Source organism: Bombina bombina, chromosome 3, assembly GCF_027579735.1.
Source record: "Bombina bombina isolate aBomBom1 chromosome 3, aBomBom1.pri, whole genome shotgun sequence".
Taxonomy (NCBI): Eukaryota; Metazoa; Chordata; class Amphibia; order Anura; family Bombinatoridae; genus Bombina; species Bombina bombina.
The window spans coordinates 1,018,392,604-1,018,417,822 of record NC_069501.1 but is presented as its reverse complement, the minus strand read 5'-3'; the positions used below and the strand labels follow the sequence as shown (position 1 = coordinate 1,018,417,822).

Genomic DNA, 25,219 nt, shown 5'->3' with positions numbered 1-25,219 from the left:
CATCAGATGTCCCTTGCTCAATCTATATTAGCCATATTAATTTTACTTGCTGTTTGCTTGGGCGTGAATTACAATATGCTTTCTGTAATCCTTGAACTCCTTCTTAAAACAGGTTCTAGTCTAGTGGTTTATCTCCACTCCAGTTTTCTGGAGGCATATTTTATTTGTCTTTTTGGACAATATTTTCTACTGACGCCAGTCTCTTGAGTATTGATACAGTTTTGGATTTGAGGAGAGAGCATGAAGTGGTTTCCAGAATGTGAGGTTAACGTTTATTTTCTTTGTACTATTTTCTTTCTTCTCAGATTTGGCCTTTTCTCAGGTGAGATACTTAGCAGTCAAGAAGACACTTGAATTTATTAAACAGAGTACTGTAACTTTTCTGCATTCATGTAATAGGAGTACATTTTGTGAGGCGAATTTCTTTAGTTTACATTTTCTTCATCTGGAAGAGGGGTTTTCCCTCAAGGGATTTTATACCAGGTTACGAAGCATAACTTAGTTCACATTTAGACCTTATGGTCTTTTGTTTTACTCTTCTTTACCAGATGTTTTTCCAGAACATTTAGTAGCATTGCATATTTGACATGATAAAAAGACAATGCAATAACACTCTGAATTTCAAATGTGTTTTTTCTCAGCCAATCACAGACTAGAATAGGCATACCCTGTGAGCTTTTCCCAAGGCTCAGAGGGAGCTGATGCCTCGGAGGGTGTGCATATAAAAAGACTGTTCAAAATTTGATATTGAAAGTAAATTGGAAAGTGTCTTGGAACTGCATCCTTTTCTGAATCATGGAGCTTTATTTTTACTTCAGTGCCCCTTTAAAACCAAGCACTTTAACAAATCAGTAATTCTGTTTGCTTAAGCTTGATCATGCAAATTTAGTTGTGGAGATTTAAATTGGTCTTTACCTCTGAGTTTATATCCTTAATGACCCAGAGATTGAGCTCATATTTCATAAAAGTTTTGTGCAAAATAGTTTGGACTTTTCTCAATTAATTGTTTCTCCTTCCTGGTGTGTTTAACATGGTTTTTACCAATATTTGTCTGAATTTTCAGGAAATTTTCAATTTTACAAAGGACTAGATCACGAGTGGCACGCTAACTGTTGCGGGCAAGTGATATCAGGTTTACAGGGGCTGTTTATATTATAGGTTGAGCGCAATTTAATTTAACTCACGTCGGGATAGCACAGCTTCAGACCTCAAGTTAACTGTTACGCTCAAATAAAAAGTGTCACAAAACACATCAAATACACATTTAAAAGTACAGTTACATTTCTAATAACACTATCTACGTGCATTGGAGCCTTTTGTAGTCAAGTAGATGAAAACATGTAAAATCATATTTATGCAATATTCATGTTTTATGAAGTGTTGAACTATGCATTTACTGTAAATATTTCACATTCCATTGTTCTTAACGTAGAAAAATATGTTCTAAGTATTTATAAATAGATATTCCTATATATATCTGTATATAGCTATACCTATATATAATTATATATTTATATATATATATATAGATATAAGAGATAAAGGAAGGCACTCACTGGTCTTTTAATCAAATATTAGTTTTAATCAAGCGTTATTAAAACTAATATTTGATTAAAAGACCAGACCAATGAGTGCCTTCCTTTATCTCTTATACCTATTTGCTGGTACCCTGGCATGCATAGACTTTGGAAGTGAGAGTGCTCTCTATCATATTATATATATAGATATATATAGAAATATTTATTCATGAATAAATATAACATATTCTGCTATGTAAAGAACATTGGAATGTGAAATATTAATATTTTTATGTTGGGTTAGCACACTTGAGAAAATGTGGTTGGGTTTTCGTGCGAGTAGAGTGTTAGGTTTTTCCACTTTTCACGCTCCATTGAAGTCTATGGGGGAATATTTTAACGCTGTTACAATATTCTAACTTTTTTTACACATCAGGTTAGCGTGTGAGTGAAAACCTTTTACTTTCAACTTGTAATAGGTGTGCTTCCCAACACGCTAAAAAAAGTACTTCTAGCGGAGCAATAAATAGCAACTTGGTCTTTTTTTACTCTCTTTTCTTTTGGGTTATTTTTTGAGGGGAAAGTACTTCAATCTTAGTGACTGGTAAATGGGTGCCTGTCTGCCTTAAATTCTCTCCTGCCCATTTTCTTGTGTACTTTATAGCTTGGTTATAAGATTCCATACCACATAAGGTGGACTCTCACCACCTTATGAAAGAAAACAAAATTTATACTTACCTGATAAATTAATTTCTTCAATGGTGGTAAGTCCACGAGATCCGCTCTTTTTTTATTTTTCCAATTGGCAGCAGTTTTGTCCTTTCCTACTTCTCTATTTTTCTTCTTTTCTTGGCTATGCTTTGGACTAGGATACCAGAGAGGTGAGAGGGATTGAAAGCTTATGGAATGTTGAGTATCTTTGCCTCCTCCTAGTGGCCAGGGGTTGAATCCCACAGGCAATGGCTTGTGGACTCTCACCACCATGAAAAAAATTAATTTATCACGTAAGCATAATTTTTTTTTCTGCTGAACATGTGTAATTCTATATCATGTGATCTACGTCCATGAATCCTGGTTTGATAGTTTTAACTGTAGCTTTAGCCATATTGAAAACTAGAATGTTTTTCACATTTAAATATGTCAAAATGTACAGTGTCAATTTACTTCAAACTTTCAGGATCTGTAGTGACATGGGGGTCAATTTACTAATGTGCGAACGGACATGTTACGATGTAGCGTATCATGTCCGCTGCACATCGATAAATGCCGACAGCATACACTCTCGGCATTTATCATTGCACCAGCAGTTCTTGTGAACTGCTGGTGCAATACCGCCCACTGAATATTCGTGGCCATTCTGCCGCTAGCAGGGGGTGTCAATCAACCCGATCGTATCCGATCGGGTTGATTTCTGCCTGCCACCTCAGAGCAGGCGGACAGGTTATGGAGCAGCGTTTTTTAGACCGGTGCTTCATAACTTCTGTTTCCCGCGAGCCTGAAGGCCATACGGAGCTTGATAAATTGACCCCTTGTAGTCTAATATAAACAGCTTTTGGAAAACAGCATTTAACTTGTAACACTTGATTAGGTAGACAGATAGATGATAAGATCTCATTATAAAAAAAGTACTTTTGTTCTCAAAAATGTTGCCAAAATAGTGTTGGCAAATTATATATTTTCTATCATCGTAATCAAAATGTATACAATTACATAAAAAATAAAAATTCAAAACAATCATGAATACAGCTTTATAAATACTAAGTAAAAGTATCCTCTTCTAAACTCCAAAAGTCGCTTGTGGCAAATATTACTATAAAGTTTGAAATGCTTTTTAAACAAAAGTAATTTTCTCCTGTTAAGTGTAGTCAGTCCACGGGTCATCATTACTTATGGGATATTAACTCCTCCCCAACAGGAAGTGCAAGAGGATCACCCAAGCAGAGCTGCTATATAGCTCCTCCCCTCTACGTCACACCCAGTCATTCTCTTGCACCCAACTAATAGATAGGATGTGTGAGAGGACTGTGGTGATTAAACTTAGTTTTTTTTATATCTTCAATCAAAAGTTTGTTATTTTAAATGGCACCGGAGTGTGTTGTTTCCTTTTCAGGCAGAATTTGAAGAAGAATCTACCTGAGTTTTTTGTATATGATCTTAGCGGAGGTAACTAAGATCCGTTTGCTGTTCTCGGCCATTCTGAGGAGTAAGGTAACTTCAGATCAGGGGACAGCGGGCAGGTTCACCTGCAAAGAGGTATGTTGCAGTATATTATTTTCTAAGGAATGGAATTGACTGAGAAAATACTGCTAATACCGATATAATGTAAGTACAGCCTTAAATGCAGTAGTAGCAACTGGTATCAGGCTGATATGTATATATGTTTACACTTAAGTATTTCTGGGGAATGGCACTTCACTGGGAAAATACTGTATGCATATAACTTTTAGCCTAACTTGCAGTGTGAGCGACTAGCAGCAGGCTTTTTAATGACATTTCATATATTAGATTTTAAACGTTTACTGGCATGTTAAATCGTTTAATTATCTGAGGTACTTGGTGAAAATTGTTTTGGGCTTTATTTTCCACATGGCTGTCGTTTGTTTTAAATTAAAACAGTTTACTGAGCTTCCCTCACTGTTGTAGTGTGAGTGGGAGGGGCCTATTTTGGCGCTTTTACTACGCATCAGAAATTCAGTCACAGTCTGCCTTTTTCTCCCTGCATGATCCAGGACGTCTCCACAGAGCTCAGGGGTCTTCAAAACTAGTTTTGAGGGAGGTAATCACTCACAGCAGACCTGTGAGACTGTGCTTGACTGTGATAAAAACGCTTATATTGTCAATTGTTATACGCTTTTTTTCTGATATTAAGGGTTAATCATCCATTGCTAATGAGTGCAATCCTTTGCTAAAATTGGTTTCTATAACTAATCCGGTTCTTATTTACAGGCAACTAAAGATTTTCGACAAACTTCTTCCCTGTTTGTCGTTTATTCTGGATAGAGGAGAGGTCAAAAAGCATCTGCTACCTCTCTATCCTTTTGGCTTCGTAGCATAATACGCTTAGCCTATGAGACTGCTGGACAGCAACCTCCTGAAAGGATTACAGCTCATTCTACTAGAGCTGTGGCTTCCACTTGGGCCTTTAAGAACGAGGCCTCTGTTGAACAGATTTGCAAGGCTGCAACTTGGTCTTCTCTTCATACTTTTTCCAAATTTTACAAATTTGACACTTTTGCTTCTTCGGAGGCTGTTTTTGGGAGAAAGGTTCTTCAGGCAGTGGTTCCTTCCGTATAGAGATCCTGCCTGTCCCTCCCGTCATCCGTGTACTTAGCTTTGGTATTGGTATCCCATAAGTAATGATGACCCGTGGACTGACTACACTTAACAGGAGAAAACATAATTTCTCCAACATAGGTGTGTCCGGTCCACGGCGTCATCCTTACTTGTGGGATATTCTCTTCCCCAACAGGAAATGGCAAAGAGCCCAGCAAAGCTGGTCACATGATCCCTCCTAGGCTCCGCCTTCCCCAGTCATTCTCTTTGCCGTTGCACAGGCAACATCTCCACGGAGATGGCTTAGAGTTTTTTGGTGTTTAAATGTAGTTTTTATTCTTCAATCAAGAGTTTGTTATTTTAAAATAGTGCTGGTATGTACTATTTACTCTGAAACAGAAAAGAGATGAAGATTTCTGTTTGTAAGAGGAAAATGATTTTAGCAACCGTTACTAAAATCGATGGCTGTTTCCACACAGGACTGTTGAGAGGAATTAACTTCAGTTGGGGGAAACAGTGAGCAGACTTTTGCTGCTTGAGGTATGACACATTTCTAACAAGACTTGGTAATGCTGGAAGCTGTTATTTTCCCTATGGGATCCGGTAAGCCATTTTTATTAAATAAGAATAAAGGGCTTCACAAGGGCTTTAAAGACTGGTAGACATTTTTCTGGGCTAAAACGATTGATTTATAAGCATTTTTAATAGTTTATAGCTTTGAGGAGTTATTTTATTCTTGGGAATTATGTTAAAGAAACGGCAGGCACTGTATTGGACACCTTTTTCACTGGGGGCCTTCTCTAATCATAGGCAGAGCCTCATTTTCCGCCACTAATGCGCAGTTGTTTTTGGGAAGCAAGGCATGCAGATGCATGTGTGAGGAGCTCAGATACATAGAAAAAGCTTACTGAAAGCGTCATTTGGTATCGTATTCCCCTCTGGGCTTGGTTGGGTCTCAGCAAAGCAGATACCAGGGACTGTATAGGGGTTAAATATAAAAACGGCTCCGGTTCCGTTATTTTAAGAGTTAAAGCTTTCAAATTTGGTGTGCAATACTTTTAAGGCTTTAAGACACTGTGGTGAAATTTTGGTGAATTTTGAACAATTCCTTCATACTTTTTCACATATTCAGTAATAAAGTGTGTTCAGTTTAAAATTTAAAGTGACAGTAACGGTTTTATTTTAAAACATTTTTTGTACTTTGTTATCAAGTTTATGCCTGTTTAACATGTCTGAACTATCAGATAGACTATGTTCTGTATGTGAGGAAGCCAAGGTTCCTTCTCATTTAAATAGATGTGATGTATGTGACAAACAATTTAGAGAAAATGATGCCCAAGATGATTCCTCAAGTGAGGGGAGTAAGCATGGTACTGCATCATCCCCTCCTTCGTCTACGCCAGTCTTGCCCACACAGGAGGCCCCTAGTACATCTAGTGCGCCAATACTCCTTACTATGCAACAATTAACGGCTGTAATGGATAATTCTATCAAAAACATTTTAGCCAAAATGCCCACTTATCAGCGAAAGCGCGACTGCTCTGTTTTAGAAAATGCTGAAGAGCATGAGGACGCTGATGATAATGGTTCTGACATGCCCCTACACCAGTCTGAGGGGGCCAGGGAGGTTTTGTCTGAGGGAGAAATTTCAGATTCAGGGAAAATTTCTCAACAAGCTGAACCTGATGTGATTACATTCAAATTTAAATTGGAACATCTCCGCGATCTGCTTAAGGAGGTGTTGTCTACTCTGGATGATTGTGACAATTTGGTCATTCCAGAGAAATTATGTAAGATGGACAAGTTCCTAGAGGTCCCGGGGCCCCCCGAAGCTTTTCCTATACCCAAGCGGGTGGCGGACATTGTAAACAAAGAATGGGAAAGGCCCGGCATACCTTTTGTCCCTCCCCCTATATTTAAGAAATTGTTTCCTATGGTCGACCCCAGAAAGGACTTATGGCAGACAGTCCCCAAGGTCGAGGGGGCGGTTTCTACTCTAAACAAACGCACTACTATCCCTATAGAAGATAGTTGTGCTTTCAAAGATCCTATGGATAAAAAATTAGAGGGTTTGCTTAAAAAGATGTTTGTTCAGCAAGGTTACCTTCTACAACCAATTTCATGCATTGTTCCTGTCACTACAGCAGCGTGTTTCTGGTTCGATGAACTAGAAAAGTCGCTCGATAAAGATTCTTCTTATGAGGAGATTATGGACAGAGTTCACGCTCTTAAATTGGCTAACTCTTTTACTTTAGACGCCACTTTGCAATTAGCTAGATTAGCGGCGAAAAATTCAAGGTTTGCTATTGTGGCGCGCAGAGCGCTTTGGCTAAAATCTTGGTCAGCGGATGCGTCTTCCAAGAACAAATTGCTTAACATACCTTTCAAGGGGAAAACGCTGTTTGGCCCTGACTTGAAAAAGATTATTTCAGATATCACTGGGGGTAAGGGCCACGCCCTTCCTCAGGATAGGTCTTTTAAGGCTAAAAATAAACCAAATTTTCGTCCCTTTCGCAGAAACGGACCAGCTTCAAGTTCTACATCCTCTAAGCAAGAGGGTAATACTTCTCAAACCAAGCCAGCCTGGAGGCCAATGCAAGGCTGGAACAAAGGTAAGCAGGCCAAGAAACCTGCCACTGCTACCAAGACAGCATGAGATGTTGGCCCCCGATCCGGGACCGGATCTGGTGGGGGGCAGACTTTCTCTCTTCGCTCAGGCTTGGGCAAGAGATGTTCTGGATCCTTGGGCGCTAGAAATAGTCTCCCAAGGTTATCTTCTGGAATTCAAGGAGCTACCCCCAAGGGGGAGGTTCCACTGGTCTCAATTGTCTTCAGACCAAATAAAAAGACAGGCATTCTTACATTGTGTAGAAGACCTGTTAAAAATGGGAGTGATTTATCCTGTTCCATTAGGAGAACAAGGGATGGGATTCTACTCCAATCTGTTCATAGTTCCCAAAAAAGAGGGAACATTCAGACCAATCTTAGATCTCAAGATCCTAAACAAATTTCTCAAGGTTCCATCGTTCAAAATGGAAACCATTCGGACAATTCTTCCTACCATCCAGGAAGGTCAATTCATGACCACGGTGGATTTAAAGGATGCATATCTACATATTCCTATCCACAAGGAACATCATCGGTTCCTAAGGTTCGCCTTTCTGGACAAGCATTACCAGTTTGTGGCACTTCCATTCGGATTAGCCACTGCTCCAAGAATTTTCACAAAGGTACTAGGGTCCCTTCTAGCGGTGCTAAGACCAAGGGGCATTGCTGTAGTACCTTACTTGGACGACATACTGATTCAAGCGTCGTCTCTACCACAAGCAAAGGCTCATACGGACATTGTCCTGGCCTTTCTCAGATCTCACGGGTGGAAAGTGAACGTAGAAAAAAGTTCTCTATCTCCGTCAACAAGAGTTCCCTTCTTGGGAACAATAATAGACTCCTTAGAAATGAGGATTTTTCTGACAGAGGCCAGAAAATCAAAACTTCTAAGCTCTTGTCAAGTACTTCATTCTGTTCTTCTTCCTTCCATAGCGCAGTGCATGGAAGTAATAGGTTTGATGGTCGCGGCAATGGACATAGTTCCTTTTGCGCGTATTCATCTAAGACCATTACAACTGTGCATGCTCAGTCAGTGGAATGGGGATTATACAGACTTGTCTCCGACGATACAAGTAGATCAGAGGACCAGAGATTCACTCCGTTGGTGGCTGACCCTGGACAACCTGTCACAAGGGATGAGCTTCCGCAGACCAGAGTGGGTCATTGTCACGACCGACGCCAGTCTGGTGGGCTGGGGCGCGGTCTGGGAACCCCTGAAAGCTCAGGGTCTTTGGTCTCGGGAAGAATCTCTTCTCCCGATAAATATTCTGGAACTGAGAGCGATATTCAATGCTCTCAAGGCTTGGCCTCAGCTAGCAAAGGCCAAATTCATACGGTTTCAATCAGACAACATGACGACTGTTGCGTATATCAACCATCAGGGGGGAACAAGGAGTTCCCTGGCGATGGAAGAAGTGACCAAAATAATTCAATGGGCGGAGACTCACTCCTGCCACTTGTCTGCAATCCACATCCCAGGAGTGGAAAATTGGGAAGCGGATTTTCTGAGTCGTCAGACATTTCATCCGGGGGAGTGGGAACTCCATCCGGAAATCTTTGCCCAAATAATTCAATTGTGGGGCATTCCAGACATGGATCTGATGGCGTCTCGTCAGAACTTCAAGGTTCCTTGCTACGGGTCCAGATCCAGGGATCCCAAGGCGACTCTAGTGGATGCACTAGTAGCACCTTGGAGCTTCAACCTAGCTTATGTGTTCCCACCGTTTCCTCTCATTCCCAGGCTGGTAGCCAGGATCAAACAGGAGAGGGTATCGGTGATCTTGATAGCTCCTGCGTGGCCACGCAGGACTTGGTATGCAGATCTGGTGAATATGTCATCGGCTCCACCATGGAAGCTACCTTTGAGACAGGACCTTCTTGTTCAAGGTCCGTTCGAACATCCGAATCTGGCCTCACTCCAACTGACTGCTTGGAGATTGAACGCTTGATTTTATCAAAGCGAGGGTTCTCAGATTCTGTCATTGATACTCTTGTTCAGGCTAGAAAGCCTGTAACTAGAAAAATCTACCATAAAATATGGAAAAAATATATCTGTTGGTGTGAATCTAAAGGATTCCCATGGAACAAGATAAAAATTCCTAAGATTCTATCCTTTCTTCAAGAAGGTTTGGAGAAAGGATTATCTGCAAGTTCTTTGAAGGGACAGATTTCTGCTTTATCTGTTTTACTTCACAAAAAGCTGGCGGCTGTGCCAGATGTTCAAGCTTTTGTTCAGGCTCTGGTTAGAATCAAGCCTGTTTACAAACCTTTGACTCCTCCTTGGAGTCTCAATTTAGTTCTTTCAGTTCTTCAGGGGGTTCCGTTTGAACCCCTACATTCCGTTGATATCAAGTTATTATCTTGGAAAGTTTTGTTTTTGGTTGCAATTTCTTCTGCTAGAAGAGTTTCAGAGTTATCTGCTCTGCAGTGTTCTCCTCCTTATCTGGTGTTCCATGCAGATAAGGTGGTTTTGCGTACTAAACCTGGTTTTCTTCCGAAAGTTGTTTCTAACAAAAATATTAACCAGGAGATAGTCGTGCCTTCTTTGTGTCCGAATCCAGTTTCAAAGAAGGAACGTTTGTTGCACAATTTGGATGTAGTTCGTGCTCTAAAATTCTATTTAGAGGCTACAAAGGATTTCAGACAAACATCTTCCTTGTTTGTTGTTTATTCTGGTAAAAGGAGAGGTCAAAAAGCAACTTCTACCTCTCTCTCTTTTTGGCTTAAAAGCATCATCAGATTGGCTTATGAGACTGCCGGACGGCAGCCTCCTGAAAGAATCACAGCTCATTCCACTAGGGCCGTGGCTTCCACATGGGCCTTCAAGAACGAGGCTTCTGTTGATCAGATATGTAAGGCAGCGACTTGGTCTTCACTGCACACTTTTACCAAATTTTACAAATTTGATACTTTTGCTTCTTCTGAGGCTATTTTTGGGAGAAAGGTTTTGCAAGCCGTGGTGCCTTCCATCTAGGTGACCTGATTTGCTCCCTCCCATCATCCGTGTCCTAAAGCTTTGGTATTGGTTCCCACAAGTAAGGATGACGCCGTGGACCGGACACACCTATGTTGGAGAAAACAGAATTTATGTTTACCTGATAAATTACTTTCTCCAACGGTGTGTCCGGTCCACGGCCCGCCCTGGTTTTTTAATCAGGTCTGATGATTTATTTTCTCTAACTACAGTCACCACGGTATCATATGATTTCTTCTATGCAAATATTCCTCCTTTACGTCGGTCGAATGACTGGGGAAGGCGGAGCCTAGGAGGGATCATGTGACCAGCTTTGCTGGGCTCTTTGCCATTTCCTGTTGGGGAAGAGAATATCCCACAAGTAAGGATGACGCCGTGGACCGGACACACCGTTGGAGAAAGTAATTTATCAGGTAAACATAAATTCTGTTTTATGCTTACCTGATAAATTCCTTTCTCCTGTAGTGTAGTCAGTCCACGGCCCGCCCTGTTTTTTAAGGCAGGTCTAAATTTTTAAATTATACTCCAGTCACCACTGCACCCTATAGTTTCTCCTTTCTCGTTTGGTTCTCGGTCGAATGACTGGGTGTGACGTAGAGGGGAGGAGCTATATAGCAGCTCTGCTTGGGTGATCCTCTTGCACTTCCTGTTGGGGAGGAGTTAATATCCCATAAGTAATGATGACCCGTGGACTGACTACACTACAGGAGAAAGGAATTTATCAGGTAAGCATAAATTATGTTTTCTTTTGGAGCGAGTATCTCCTTTACTCCAGAGAGTTTGATTTTGACAATTAAAAGTGTATCAAATGTTTTGTCAATTGTGGTGGCAGTGGTCTGTATTTGTTTTCATCTATTTTGCTTGCAGTGTTGTGTTTTCCTTTTTTTTAAGGAATGTTATCTCTGTTTCATCTTGAATGTGAATTATAACCATAAATTGTTCTATATTATTTGCAGTTTTTTTACTGATATTTTCCAAATTTGCCTAAATTACTTTTTTGGACTCCACATTATAATTCAGTGTTTTGTTTTTGTGTGTTATGTTTTTTTTTTTTTCAAATTGTTTGTAATAAATTTACCATCTTTCACAGGTAGGGGGCGCTGTGAGAGAAATTACAGGATATGCAGCTTCCTTCCGACAGAAGTTTAGTGTCATTCCTGGAGGCGAGGAAGGTGACTGTCTCATTACACAGCGGGGCTATCACCATGCTATCAAGGGCTTTCCGAACTGTGTGGTAGCTGATGGAGTGGTCAACTTCTTCCTTGCACGAACAGACAAAGTTAGGCAAGTTGGCTTTGACCCAAGATTATCAAGAGTTGGGCATTTTGGTAAGTCTTAACTGTTTAAACTTTTAAAATGGAAACACAAGAATCTATGTCTAGTCGTTAAAAATATTGACTCCAAACAAGATTTATTTAATCTAAGGTGAACAAATAAATAGTATATACATGTACTAATATCCTTTTGGCATTGAGTTTATTGCTCTTGAGACTATACTGGAAGCTGGGACAGGTTTTCCAGAAAAGGCTTTGTTTAGTGGAGTGTAGGACATAAAATGCAATCCAGGGCACATTGTAATTAACCCCTTAATGACCACAGCACTTTTCCATTTTCTGTCCGTTTGGGACCAAGGCTATTTTTACATTTTTGCGGTGTTTGTGTTTAGCTGTAATTTTCCTCTTACTCATTTACTTTACCCACACATATTATATACCGTTTTTCTCGCCATTAAATTGACTTTATAAAGATACCATTATTTTCATCATATCTAAATTTTGTCCTGCGTTTAGAAATACTCAATGTTTACATGTTCTTTGCTTTTTTTATAGGGCCATAAATACAAGTAGCACTTTGCTATTTCCAAACCACTTTATATTACAGAAATCCCTGAATATCCCTTGACATGTATATATTTTTTTTAGAAGACATCCCAAAGTATTGATCTAGGCCCAATTTGGTATATTTCATGCCACCATTACACCGCCAAATGCGATCAAATACAAAAAATCGTTAACTTTTTCACAAACTTTCGGTTTCTCACTGAAATTATTTACAAACAACTTGTGCAATTATGGCATAAATGGTTGTAAATTCATCTCTGGGATCCCCTTTGTTCAGAAATAGCAGACATATATGGCTTTGGCATTGCTTTTTGGTAATTAGAAGGCCGCTAAATGCCACTGAGCACCACACATGTATTATGCCCAGCAGTGAAGGGGTTAATTAGGGAGCATGTAGGGAGCTTTTTGGGGTAATTTTAGCTTTAGTGTAGTGTAGTAAACAACCCAAAGTATTGATCTAGGCCCATTTTGGTATATTTCATGCCACCATTTCACCGCCAAATGCACAGTTTTAGGTTTCTCACTGAAATCATTTACAAACAGCCTGTGCAATTATGGCACAAATGGTTGTAAATGCTTCTCTGGGATCCCCTTTGTTCAGAAATAGCAGACATATATGGCTTTGGCATTGCTTTTTGGTAATTAGAAGGTCGCTAAATGCCGCTGTGCACCACACGTGTATTATGCCCAGCAGTGCAGGGGTTAATTAGGGAGCTTGTAGGGTTAATTTTAGCTTTAGTGTAGTGTAGTAGACAACCCAAAGTATTGATCTAGGCTCATTTTGGTATATTTCATGCCACCATTTCACCGCCAAATGCGATCAAATAAAAAAAATCGTTCCCTTTTTCACAAACTTTTTCACAAACTTTCGGCTAGATTACGAGTTTTTGTCGGTAAGGCTTGCGGGTCTAACGCTTCTTTTTTTTTCCCACCGCTCCCTTAAGTCAACGCTGGTATTACAGGTTTTTTTAAACCTGGCGTTAGCCGCAAAAAGGTGAGCGTAGAGCAAAATTTAGCTCCACATCTCACCTCAATATCAGCGTTGCTTACGGTAGCTGTAAGCTGGCTAAACGTGCTCGTGCACGATTTCCCCATAGGAAACAATGGGGCTGAGCTGGGTGAAAAAAAACCTAACACCTGCAAAAAAGCAGCGTTCAGCTCCTAACGCAGGCCCATTGTTTCCTATGGGAAAATAAAAAATATGTCTATACCTAACACCCTAACATGAACCCCGAGTCTAAACACCCCTAATCTTACACTTATTAACCCCTAATCTGCTGCCCCCGACATCGTCGCCACCTGCATTATACTATTAACCCCTAATCTGCCACTCCGGACACTGCCGCCACCTACATTATACTTATAAACCCCTAATCTGCTGCCGCTAATGTCGCCGCCACCTCCTATAACCTCCAATCCAGTACCAGCACATTATTTAGCTGCCTCAATACAAAAAGAAAGCAGGTCGATCCCCTTTTCCTACCGAGCACCATGCACCTGTCATGGTTGATTATATATTTCTTACCTGTTCTATGTAAAATTTTTGCATCTATTGTGTATTATTATTGTTTTTGAATTTTATTGTACCCTTTTGTATCAATGCAATGTTTTGTGGACCCAGGACATACTTGAAAACAAGAGAAATCTCAATGTATCATTCCTGGTAAAATATTTTATAAATAAAATAAAATAAATAATAAAGTTATTAACCCCTAAACCTAAGTCTAACCCTAACACCCCCCTAATTTAAATATAATTTAAATAAATCTAAATAAAATAACTACAATTAAATAAATTATTCCTATTTAAAACTAAATACCTATAAAATAAACCCTAAGCTAGCTACAATATAACTAATAGTTACATTGTAGCTAGCTTATGATTTATTTTTATTTTACAAGCAACTTTGTATTTATTTTAACTAGGTACAATAGTTATTAAATAGTTAAAAAACCTAACACTAACCCCCTGAAGATCACCCTACCTTGAGCCGTCTTCACCCAGCCGGGCACAAGTGGTCCTCCATACGGCAGAAGTCTTCATCCGATCGGGGCAGAAGAGGTCCTCCAGACGGCAGAAGGCTTCATCCAGGCGGCATCTTCTATCTTCATCCTTCCGGAGCGGAGCGGGTCCATCTTCAATCCAGCCGACGCGGAGCATCCTCTTCAAACGACGTCCTAACGAAGAATGAAGGTTCCTTTAAATGACGTCATCCAAGATGGCGTCCCTTGAATTCCGATTGGCTGATAGGATTCTATCAGCCAATCCGAATTAAGGTAGGAAAAATCCTATTGGCTGATTGGATCAGCCAATAGGATTGAGCTTGCATTCTATTGGCTGTTCCAATCAGCCAATAGAATGCGAGCTCAATCCTATTGGCTGATTCAATCAGCCAATAGGATTTTTCCTACCTTAATTCCGATTGGCTGATAGTATCAGCCAATCGGAATTCAAGGGATGCCATCTTGGATGACGTCATTTAAAGGAACCTTCATTCTTCGTTAGGACGTCATTTGAAGAGGATGGCTCCGCGTCGGCTGGATTGAAGATGCCGCTTGGATGAAGACTTCTGCCGCTTGGAGGACCTCTTCTGCCCAGATCGGATGAAGACTTCTGCCCCTCTGGAGGTCCACTTGTGCCCGGCTGGGTGAAGACGGCTCAAGGTAGGAAGATCTTCAGGGGGGTAGTGTTAGGTTTTTTTAAGGGGGAATTGGGTGGGTTTTAGAGTAGGGTTGGGTGTCTGGGTGGTGGGTTTTAATGTTGGGGGGGTATTGTATTTTAGGTAGTTTAGGTAATTTATTTAATGATAGTGTAGTGTTAGGTGTAATTGTAACTTAGGTTAGGATTTATTTTACAGGTAATTTTGTACTTATTTTAGCTAGGTAGTTATTAAATAGTTAATAACTATTGTACCTCGTTAAAATAAATACAAAGTTGCCTGTAAAATAAATATAAATCCTAAGCTAGCTACAATGTAACTATTAGTTATATTGTAGCTAGCTTAAGGTTTATTTTATCGGTAAGTATTTAGTTTTAAATAGGATTAATTTATTTAATTATGGTAAATTTATTTTGTTTAAATTAAATTTAAGTTAGGGGGGGTTAGGGTTAGTTTTAGACTTAGGTTTAGGGGTTAATACCTTTAATATAGTAGCAGCGACGTTGGGGGTGGCAGATTAGGGGTTAATAAATGTAAGTAGGTGTCGGCGATGTTAGGGACGGCAGATTAGGGGTTAATAAAATTTAACTAGTGTTTGCGAGGCAGGAGTGTGGCGGTTTAGGGGTTAATACATTTATTAATGTGGCGGTGATGTCCGGTCGGCAGATTAGGGGTTAAATAATTTTATTATAGTGTTTGCGATGTGGGGGGGGACCTCGGTTTAGGGGTTAATAAGTAGTTCATGGGTGTTAGCGTACTTTTAGCACTTTGGTTAAGAGTTTTATGTTCCGGCGTTAGCCCATAAAACTCTTAACTACTGACTTTTAAATGCGGTAGAAGTCTTGACAGGAGAGGGTCTACTGCTCACTTCTTCCAAGACTCGTAATACCAGCATTAGGCAAATCCCATTAAAAAGATAGGATACGCAATTGACGTAAGGGGATTTGCGGTAGCCTCGAGTAGCGGAAGAAAAGTTAGCGGTAGACCCTTTCCTGTCTGACTCGTAATACCAGCAGGCATTAAAAAGCAGCGTTGGGACCTCTCAACGCTGTTTTTTAAGGCTAACGCCAAACTCGTAATCTAGGCGTTTAGGTTTCTTACTGAAATTATTTACAAACAGCTTGTGCAATTATGGCACAAATGGTTGTAAATGCTTCTCTGGGATCCCCTTTATTCAGAAATAGCAGACATATATGGCTTTGGTGTTGCTTTTTGGTTATTAGAAGGCCGCAAAATGCGATCTAATAAAAAAAACGTAAAATTTTTCACAGTTTTAGGTTTCTCACTGAAATCATTTACAAACAGCTTGTGCAATTATGGCATAAATGATTGTAAATGCTTTTCTGGGATCCCCTTTGTTCAGAAATAGCAGAAATATATGGCTTTGGCGTTGCTTTTTGGTAATTAGAAGGCCGCTAAATCCCGCTGCGCATCACACATGTATTATGGCTAGCAGTGAGGGGGTTAATTAGGTAGCTTGTAGGGAGCTATCAGGGTGAATGTTAGCTTTAGTGTAGAGATCAGCCTCCCACCTGAAACATCAGACCCCCTGATCCCTCCAAATCAGCTCTCTTCCCTCCCCCACCCCACAATTGTCCCCGCCAGTCTGCCAGTATTAAAATAAAAGGTATATTGTAGGGGGTTTTAAGCATATTTACATATGCTGATGTGTAGGATCCCCCCTTAGCCCCCAACCTCACTGATCCCCCACCAAATAGCTCTCTAACCCTCCCCCTCTACCTTAATGGGCACCATCTTGGGTACTGGCAGCTTTCTGCCAGTACCCAGTTTAGAAAAAAATTGCGTTTTTAAAAAAAAATAAATTCCCTTTTCTGTAGTGTAGCTCCCCCTCCACGACCAACCCCCCACCCTCCAAGATCCCTTAGATTATTTTTAAATAGCCCCTTTCTGACTTTGTCCCATTTATATTATCTTTATTTTTCTGTAATGTAGCGGTTCCCACCCGCCCCGTGCACGTGCCTGCCGCCCCCCCCGTGCACACGCGCGCCCGTGCATGCCCCCCTCGGTCCCAATCCCGCCCCCCTCCACATCACACGGCCCATCAATAGCCGCCCACCCGTCTCCCACGTCGGCTCCCACCCGCCAACGATACCGGTCATCGATGTCCGGTGCAGAGAGGGCCACAGAGTGTCTCTCACTGCATTGGATGGCCATGCAGGGTTATTACAGAATGCCTCCATATCGAGGCATCACTGCAATAACCGGAAAGCGGCTGGAAGCGAGCAGGATCGCTTCCAGCTGCTTTCCAGACCGAGGACGTCCTCAGGCGTTAACTGTCTGTTTTTAGAGGACGTACCCTGCACGTCCTTGGTCATTAAGGGGTTAAAGAGATACTGAACCCAATTTTTCTTTTTCTTTATGATTCAGCTAGAGCATGCAATTTTAAGCAACTTTCTAATTTACTCCTATTATCACTTTTTCTTCGTTCTCTTGGTATCTTTATTTGAAAAAGCAGGAATGTAAGCATAGGAGCCGGCCCATCTTTGGTCCAGCACCTGGGTAGCGCTTGCTGTCAGCGAGAGCTATCCAGGGTGCTAAACCAAAAATGGGCCAGCTTGTAAGCTTAAATTCCTGCTTTTTCAATAAAGATGCCAAGAGAACAAAGAAAAATGTATATTAGGAGTAAATTAGAAAGTTGCTTCAAATTGCATGCTCTATCTGAATCAGGAAAGAAAAAAATTGGGTTCATTATCCCTTTAAGATGATTTCTCCTCTTCTACAATAACTCAGGCTTCATAAATGATAGAGGTAGGTTGCATTGCTTTCCCTAGAACAGTGATCCTTTCTGGGATTTTTTTTTTTTTTTTTTTTACTTCTTTGAATCATTTATGGCAATTTGATATATTCGTTTAAAGGGACAGTAAAGTCAACATTAAACTTTCTAGATTTAAGTGATGGTAAATCCGAGCGGTTAAAAAAACGCTATGATTTCCATCACTAAAGATAAACTGGACTTTCAGTGATCACTTTGTTAAAAAAAGGGTGCTAAACTCACCCTTTCTGTGCTGTGGCTCCTCGCTAAATTCAGCGCCTCCGGCCGCCAACGGCACATCTCTTTTTTCTCAATTAGGTGACCTTTCCACCTCTAAACCAATAGCTGTGCTAGTCATCTGACAGTGTTCTGTATGCTAGCACTGCTATTGGTTTAGAAGTGGAAGCGTCACCTCATTAATTAAGAGCATTTTGCCATGGGCGGCCGGAGGTACAGGCAGGGTGAGTTTAGCACCCTTTTTTTTACTAAGTGATTACTTTATTTTTAGTGATGGTAGTTTTTTAAACGCTCAGATTTACCATCACTTTAAGAAAGAGCATAACAACTTTCCAATATACTTCTATCATTTGATTTGCTTTGTTCTGTTTGTATCCTTTGTTGAAAAGAATACATAGGTAGGCTCAGGAGCAACAATGCACCACTGGAGCTAGCTGCTTATTGTAGTGCAATACTGCTCCTTCATCAAAGGATTATATGATCAACCAAATTTGATCATAGAAATACATTGGACAGTTGTTTAAAATTGTAAGCTCTATCTGAATCATGAAAGAAGAAATTTGGGATTCATATCCCTTTAATGAGTGCCTCTATGTATTCTTTCTATGGCTGTTTAAGAATATCATCTATAGGTTCTACAATAAGTATCTGAAACATTGACTTAGGGCTATAAACAAGCTGAGCACACACAACTACCTTAATGTTCTAAATCTGGATCTATTTGTTATTAAATCATTTGATTCTCATATGTTGTTTTTATTTAGAATTCTTCGTGGATGGGTTGGGTGACCTGCATGTTGGCTCTTGTGATGATGTCATTGTTGATCATGCCTCAAAAATACAACTTCCTTGGACTAAGACCAATCTGCAGAAAGAATATGCAAGGTTCCGATACCCAAAACCAGCAGAGGACAGTACAACAAACATATATTATTTTAAAAATTACTTTATGTGCATGACTGGAAACTGAAGTCAAAATACAAGCCAATCAAAAGGAAAGAAGAAAAGGAACATGGAGGGGGTTAAAAAAAATACCCTGAACCTAATTGCATATACAGTATGGTCTGGAAGGATCAAATACAATGGATAAATGCACTCTATAATATTTAAAGAACTATGTTTTATTAAAAGGTGAATAAACTACTGAGCTTGACCCAGTGGTCAATATCTTTACAATTCCTATTAAGCATATATAAGTAACATTGCGTAACACCTAAGCATGTAGTGTTCCTATGTAGAACTTCTGCCTAATAAATGTGCTGCTGAGAAGTTTGAAATATCTTAAAAGAAAAAAAAAACGCAGAATGGATACACTGAATGAACCACCCGTTAGACGTCTGGCAGGAGGAACCTTTGAAAATAATCCAACTATTTAAAATAAAATCTGTTCTTGAAGGTGAGCGGTATGTCTCAAGCAATGAGATGCTATCCAGTCCGTTCCAAGGAGCCAACATCCAAAGCTCTACAGACTTTGTGTAAAATATGTAGGTTTTTTACTACCCTGTATTGTGTTCCTGCTTTCTGTGACATAGGTCCTAGTTTTCAAAAACTTCCTGTAATGGACAGAAGTCATCAACTTATTTTAGCACTATACTGTAATGTCATTGTTAATTCTTAACAAACAACATATTCGTGAACTCCCCTTTGAACAGTTCCCAAGGTAAACCAGAGAGCGTTATAGAATTGGGCCCTAAAAAAAGAGGCATTAGCCTCAGACAATGCTGCTTAGCCAGTTTTTATATTATACAACAAATATTTTTGACATTTTTCCTTTTGAAACAATAGCCTGTATTTTAAATAAAGGGACTTGGATATTATCATTATAAATACAATTAAAAAAAATTGCAATTTTTTTCTGTAATCAAATGATCCTCTTTCTATGGTTAACCTTTGTTATTATTATTATCGTTATTATTTATTCATATTATGTTTAATTTCTATAGCACTGCCAAGTTCCACTTCACTTTGTCGAAACTTTCAATGAGAGCATACTAAGGTAGGCTCAAGAGTTTACATGTCTTGAGCACTATATGGGAGCACTGTTTATAACAATATTATGCATGTTAGGCTCAAGACACTTTCCTGAGCCTACCTAGCTTTTATTCAAAGTAATTTTGCTAATACAAATAATTTGCAAAAATGTTTCCATTCCCACCTTTTGAGGCCTATTTATCAAGCTGTCAACTGCAAATACGCTGGAATTCCGCAGCATATTGTTGCGAGCTTCATTCGACCTATTTATCAAAGCCTACAGACCAGCAAAAGATGATATTTGTGACGTAACATACGATCCGCCGGTCTCCGTCCGACAGATCGATGCTTACGTCATTACAGATGTTCCGAATACACATTCGGCACTATCTGACTACTTTTGCAAGTTATCAAACTTCTAACAGGTGCGCTCGCCACTATTCCGGTCCAGCGTACCTGGTTTCAATCCGCCACCCTGGAGGCCGCGGATGCTATAGGAATCAATGGGAGTCTGAAAGCAGTGAAAGCTCATGTTCGATGCTGCCAGATAGCTAGCAACTAAATAAATGTATTAACCCCTATCCCGCCGCTCTCCGACACCGCCGCAACTAAATAAATGTATTAACCTCTATCCCGCCGCTCCTGGACCCCGCCGCAACTAAATAAATGTATTAACCTGTATCCCTCCGCTCCCGGAGCCCACCGCAACTAAATAAATGTATTAACCCCTAAACCCCTGGCCTCCCACATCACTACCACTTACTAAACCTATTAACCCCTAAACCGCCAGCCCCCCACATCGCCATAAACTAAATTAAGCTATTAACATTAAATATTAACTCATCCCTATCTTATAATAAATTTAAACTTACCTTTAGAATTAAATTAAACTATATTAAACTATTAATTAACCTACCCTAACTATTATACTAAAATTACATTAAACTATGTTAAACTAATAATTAACCTACCCTAACTATTTTACTAAAATTACATTAAACTATATTAAACTATTAATTAACCTACCCTAACTATTATACTAAAATTACATTTAACTAACAATTAAATTAACTACATTATATTACATATTTAAAAACCTAACCTTACTCAAATTATTTAAATCTACTATAAAGAAGTACTAAGTTACAAAAAAATAACAACTAAGTTACCAGCAATAAAAAACACTAAGTTACACAAAATAAAAAACACTAAGTTACACAAAGAAAAAAATAAATTATCAAATATTTAAACTAATTACACCTAATCTAATAGCCCTATCAAAATAAAAAATCCCCCCCCCCCCCATAAAAAACTCTAGCCTACAATAAACTACCAATGGCCCTTAAAGGGCCTTTTGCGGGGCATTGCCCCAAAAGATATCAGCTCTTTTACCTGTAAAAAAAATACAAACACCCCCCCAACAGTAAAACCAACCAACCAAACCAAACCCAAATAAAAACCTATCTAAAAAATCTAAGCTCCCCATTGCCCTGAAAAGGGCATTTGGATGGGCATTGACCTTAAAAGGGCATTTAGCTCTTTTTCCGCCCAAAGTCCCTAATCTAAAATTAAAACCCACCCAATAAACCCTTAAAAAAAAACCTAACACTAACCCCCGAAGATCCACTTACAGTTTTCGAAGACCCAACATCCATCCTCATCCAAGCGGCAGAAGTCCTCAGCGAAGCCGGCAGAAGTCTTCATCCAACCGGGCAGAAGTCTTCATCCAGACAGCATCTTCTATCTTCATCCATCCAGTGCGTAGCGGCTCCATATTCAAGACATCCGGTGCGGAGCATTCTCTTCATACGATCGCCGCTGAAGAATGAAGTTTCCTTTAAATGACGTCATCCAAGATGGCGTCTCTTAGATTCCGATTGGCTGATAGAATTCTATCAGCCAATAGGAATTAAGGTGGAAAAAAATCCTATTGGCTGTTGCAATCAGCCAATAGGATTGAGCTTTCATCCTATTGGCATTGAGCTTGCATTCTATTGGCTGAGGGGTTAAACATTTTAGTATAGTGGCGGTGTTTAGTGACAGGGTATAAATAAAGTTGGGAAAAAGCCAAATAGCAGCGAGATCGATGACTGTTTAGTTAATAACAGTCCACTGCTCATTGCCTAGTACTTGGTGCGCGGCTTTTTGACAGCTTTTTTGATAAATTAGGAGAGCGTACTCAGGTCCGCAGCCGCGATGTTAGGCGAGCGTATTGGTGCTGTTGAATGCAGCAATACGCTTGACGGCTTGATAAATAGGCCTCTTTGTCTCTAACTACTACTTAGAATATAAGCACTATAGGGAGCAGGGCCCTTTCATCCTTCCATCCAAGTCTGCCTTTCACGTCTTGCCTTTATCGTACCCTCTTGTATAGCGCTGCCGAATCTGTTGGCGCATTACAAATAAAGATAATAATAATTAATATGCTCATACACATTTTAGTTTCGACTATTAAGTCCCCTTAGCCAGCGATACTCTGTTTTATATATATATATATTAAAACTAGTATTCTCTGAATAAGAGCCATGTGTGGCAGTATACATTTTTATTTTAATGTTTTTATTTTGTGCCTACAATACACAAACATATGTAATAGCATCATTATACATATAGCAGTGTCTCAAAAATGTTTAAAAAAAATATATGTAGAAATGTTTTTTTCTTGTGTACTGATTATTTGGTTTTATACTTTATCGTGCCAGGAGTCATAGAAAGTGAATGTTATGTTTCTTTTGCACCATAATTATTTTTTTTGTTCTTAAAAGCCACTGGTTTGCTTAACTTTGTGAGATGTTGATTTTTAACAGCATTTTTAACTTGTGGTTTATATGGAATAAATTGCATTTAATAAAAGACAATGAGTTATTGTAATGCTATTTTTAAGAAGATTACTATTTCAACACTGGTACATGTTTATTTGCTTGTGATATTGTTCTATCATGCAACATAAACGTTTAATGACTTAAAGGTACACAAATAATAAAATGTGTTGTCCTACATTAGAGCATTTTATTATTACACTATTGATTGCAGATATATATGTGTATAACCCCTGCAGTGTGTTTACAAATATAGTTAAAGGGACATGAAACCCAATATTTTTCTTTCATGATTCAGCTAAACCATACAATTTTAAACAACTTTCCAATTTACTTCTATTATCTAATTTAATTTATTATCTTGTTATCCTTTGTTGAACAAATAGTAAAAAGGGGAGCTAGTTGAAAGCCAATGACAAGAGGCATATATGTGCAGCCACCAATCAGCAACTTCTGAGCCTATCTAGGTATACTTTTCAATAAATAATACCAAATGAACTAAACAAATTAGACAATAGAAATAAATTTGAAAGTTATTTAAAATTGCATGGTCTATCGGAATCATTAAAGGAAAAATTTGGGTTTCATGTCCCTTTAAAGTTAGCTTGGGTCAAACGAATAGAATAGAGAAATCAATCTTAAATAAACATAAGAAACTTGGAGGTATTGGGGCTCCTAGCTTAATAGACTATTATAACTCTGCCAGATTGGCACAAGACATATTACTACTGAAAAGAAACAAAGAGATTATATGGCCTACCCTAGAAGCAAACTTAGGTGGGTGGGGCGAGACTGACTCAATCATCTGGGACTCTGAGAGAATACAAACCCATAAAGAGGCATATTGACCGTATACTACAAACCTTACAGTAACCACTTGGAAGACAGCAAGAACTAAATATAGCCTTATGCCAAAGTACTCCTTATACATTCCGATTGAACTCTGGACTCAGCTTAAGAAATGGGAAAATAAGGGGTTATATAGAGTAGCAGACTACATAGAGGGTGGAACTACACTTGCATTTAACCAACTTCAGACAAAATTGAACCCCTTGAAATTACACTGGTACATATACTTACAGATACGCTCGGCTATCCAATCATATCTGAGAAATCCGAGAGAAAGCAACATTACCCCAATAGAAAACTTCTGTAAATCAGAAAGCCGTAATCAACATACCATTTCCATCATATATATAGCCAAATAGGCTTCACAGACTACTACAAAAAACTGTATTATGCTGGCATGGGAAAAAGAACTATCTATATGTAAAGACATCAAGGAGTGGGAAACAATATTCCAAAATGCAGAAAAAGGGCTTATAAGTGTAGACCTTAAGGAAAATGTTACTAAGACTATCTACCACTGGTACCTAACGCCCACAAGAACGGCTCATATGCATGCGCAGGGAAGTATATTTTGCTACAGGGGATGTGGAGAGATAGGAACATACAGACATATGTGGTGGGACTGTAGGGAAGTCACAGGGATTTGGAGACAGCTATCTGCCTTTCTCAGTCAAATCCTGGATGAAACTATCAATCTCACAATCCAACAGGCTCTTTTACATGAACAGATATCAGTATATATAATAAGCATATTAACACATTTATTAAGATACTCTGCACAGTCACGAGGACATGCATAGCTAGACATTGGAAAACTGGTAGTCCAACCTGGACAGAGATATACAATAAAATCCAATATACATACACTATGTATGAGTTGGCATCGAATACTCTAGATAATAAGGAAGTAGTCCAAGCGGTGTGGTATTACTGGATTAGTAAAGGACTTTTAGATACATAGGATTATTAGGTGGTCAATACAGCTATAAAAACCTTCACCAATTGATGTACATATAGCACAAACTAACATACAATGTGTCGTTACTCTCCCTCCCCACCCTTGTTACCCTTCTTTAACCCAATTTTCTCAACCTCATCTCTTCTCAATGCGGTACTCTTCAAATCTAGGTTACCTTTAGGCAGAGTTGTTAATCCTGGATTACACAAATGTTTGTTATATTTTAATATGAAATAATTACAGAGCCAGACATTATGATGGTGCAATTTTTGGGAGAGGTTGCCTGATATTGGTGAAGATGTATGGACTAAGCATCATCGGTATTAGGTGATCTCAAGACTTTGTTAACACTCTTTAATTGTCGATTTATATTGGATATCCACATTCTACTAAAAACTCATACGGCTAGATTTAGAGTTTTGCGTTAGAAGGGGTGCGTTAGCTACGCGTGTTTTTTTTTCCCGCACCTTTTAAATACCGCTGGTATTTAGAGTTCACAGAATGGCTGCGTTAGGCTCCAAAAAGGGAGCGTAGAGCATAATTTACCGCCACTGCAACTCTCAATACCAGCGGTGCTTACGGACGCAGCTAGCTTCAAAAACGTGCTCGTGCACGATTCCCCCATAGGAAACAATGGGGCAGTTTGAGCTGAAAAAAAAAACTAACACCTGCAAAAAAGCAGCGTTCAGCTCCTAACACAGCCCCATTGTTTCCTATGGGGAAACAGTTTCTAAGTCTGCA

General features: G+C 39.4%; 1 protein-coding gene across 1 annotated transcript in view; it reads left to right on the top strand.

Annotated features, from left to right (window-relative positions):
• B4GALNT1 (beta-1,4-N-acetyl-galactosaminyltransferase 1) overlaps nucleotides 1-22,723 on the top strand; it is a 407,445-nt gene extending 384,722 nt beyond the window's left edge. The window contains exons 10-11 of the mRNA XM_053705522.1: nucleotides 11,462-11,699; nucleotides 18,646-22,723. Of these exons, the coding sequence (XP_053561497.1) occupies nucleotides 11,462-11,699; nucleotides 18,646-18,851 (444 nt within the window). The 3' untranslated portion in view covers nucleotides 18,852-22,723. The remainder of the gene's footprint in view (nucleotides 1-11,461; nucleotides 11,700-18,645) is intronic.
• The last annotated feature ends 2,496 nt before the right edge of the window (nucleotides 22,724-25,219 follow it).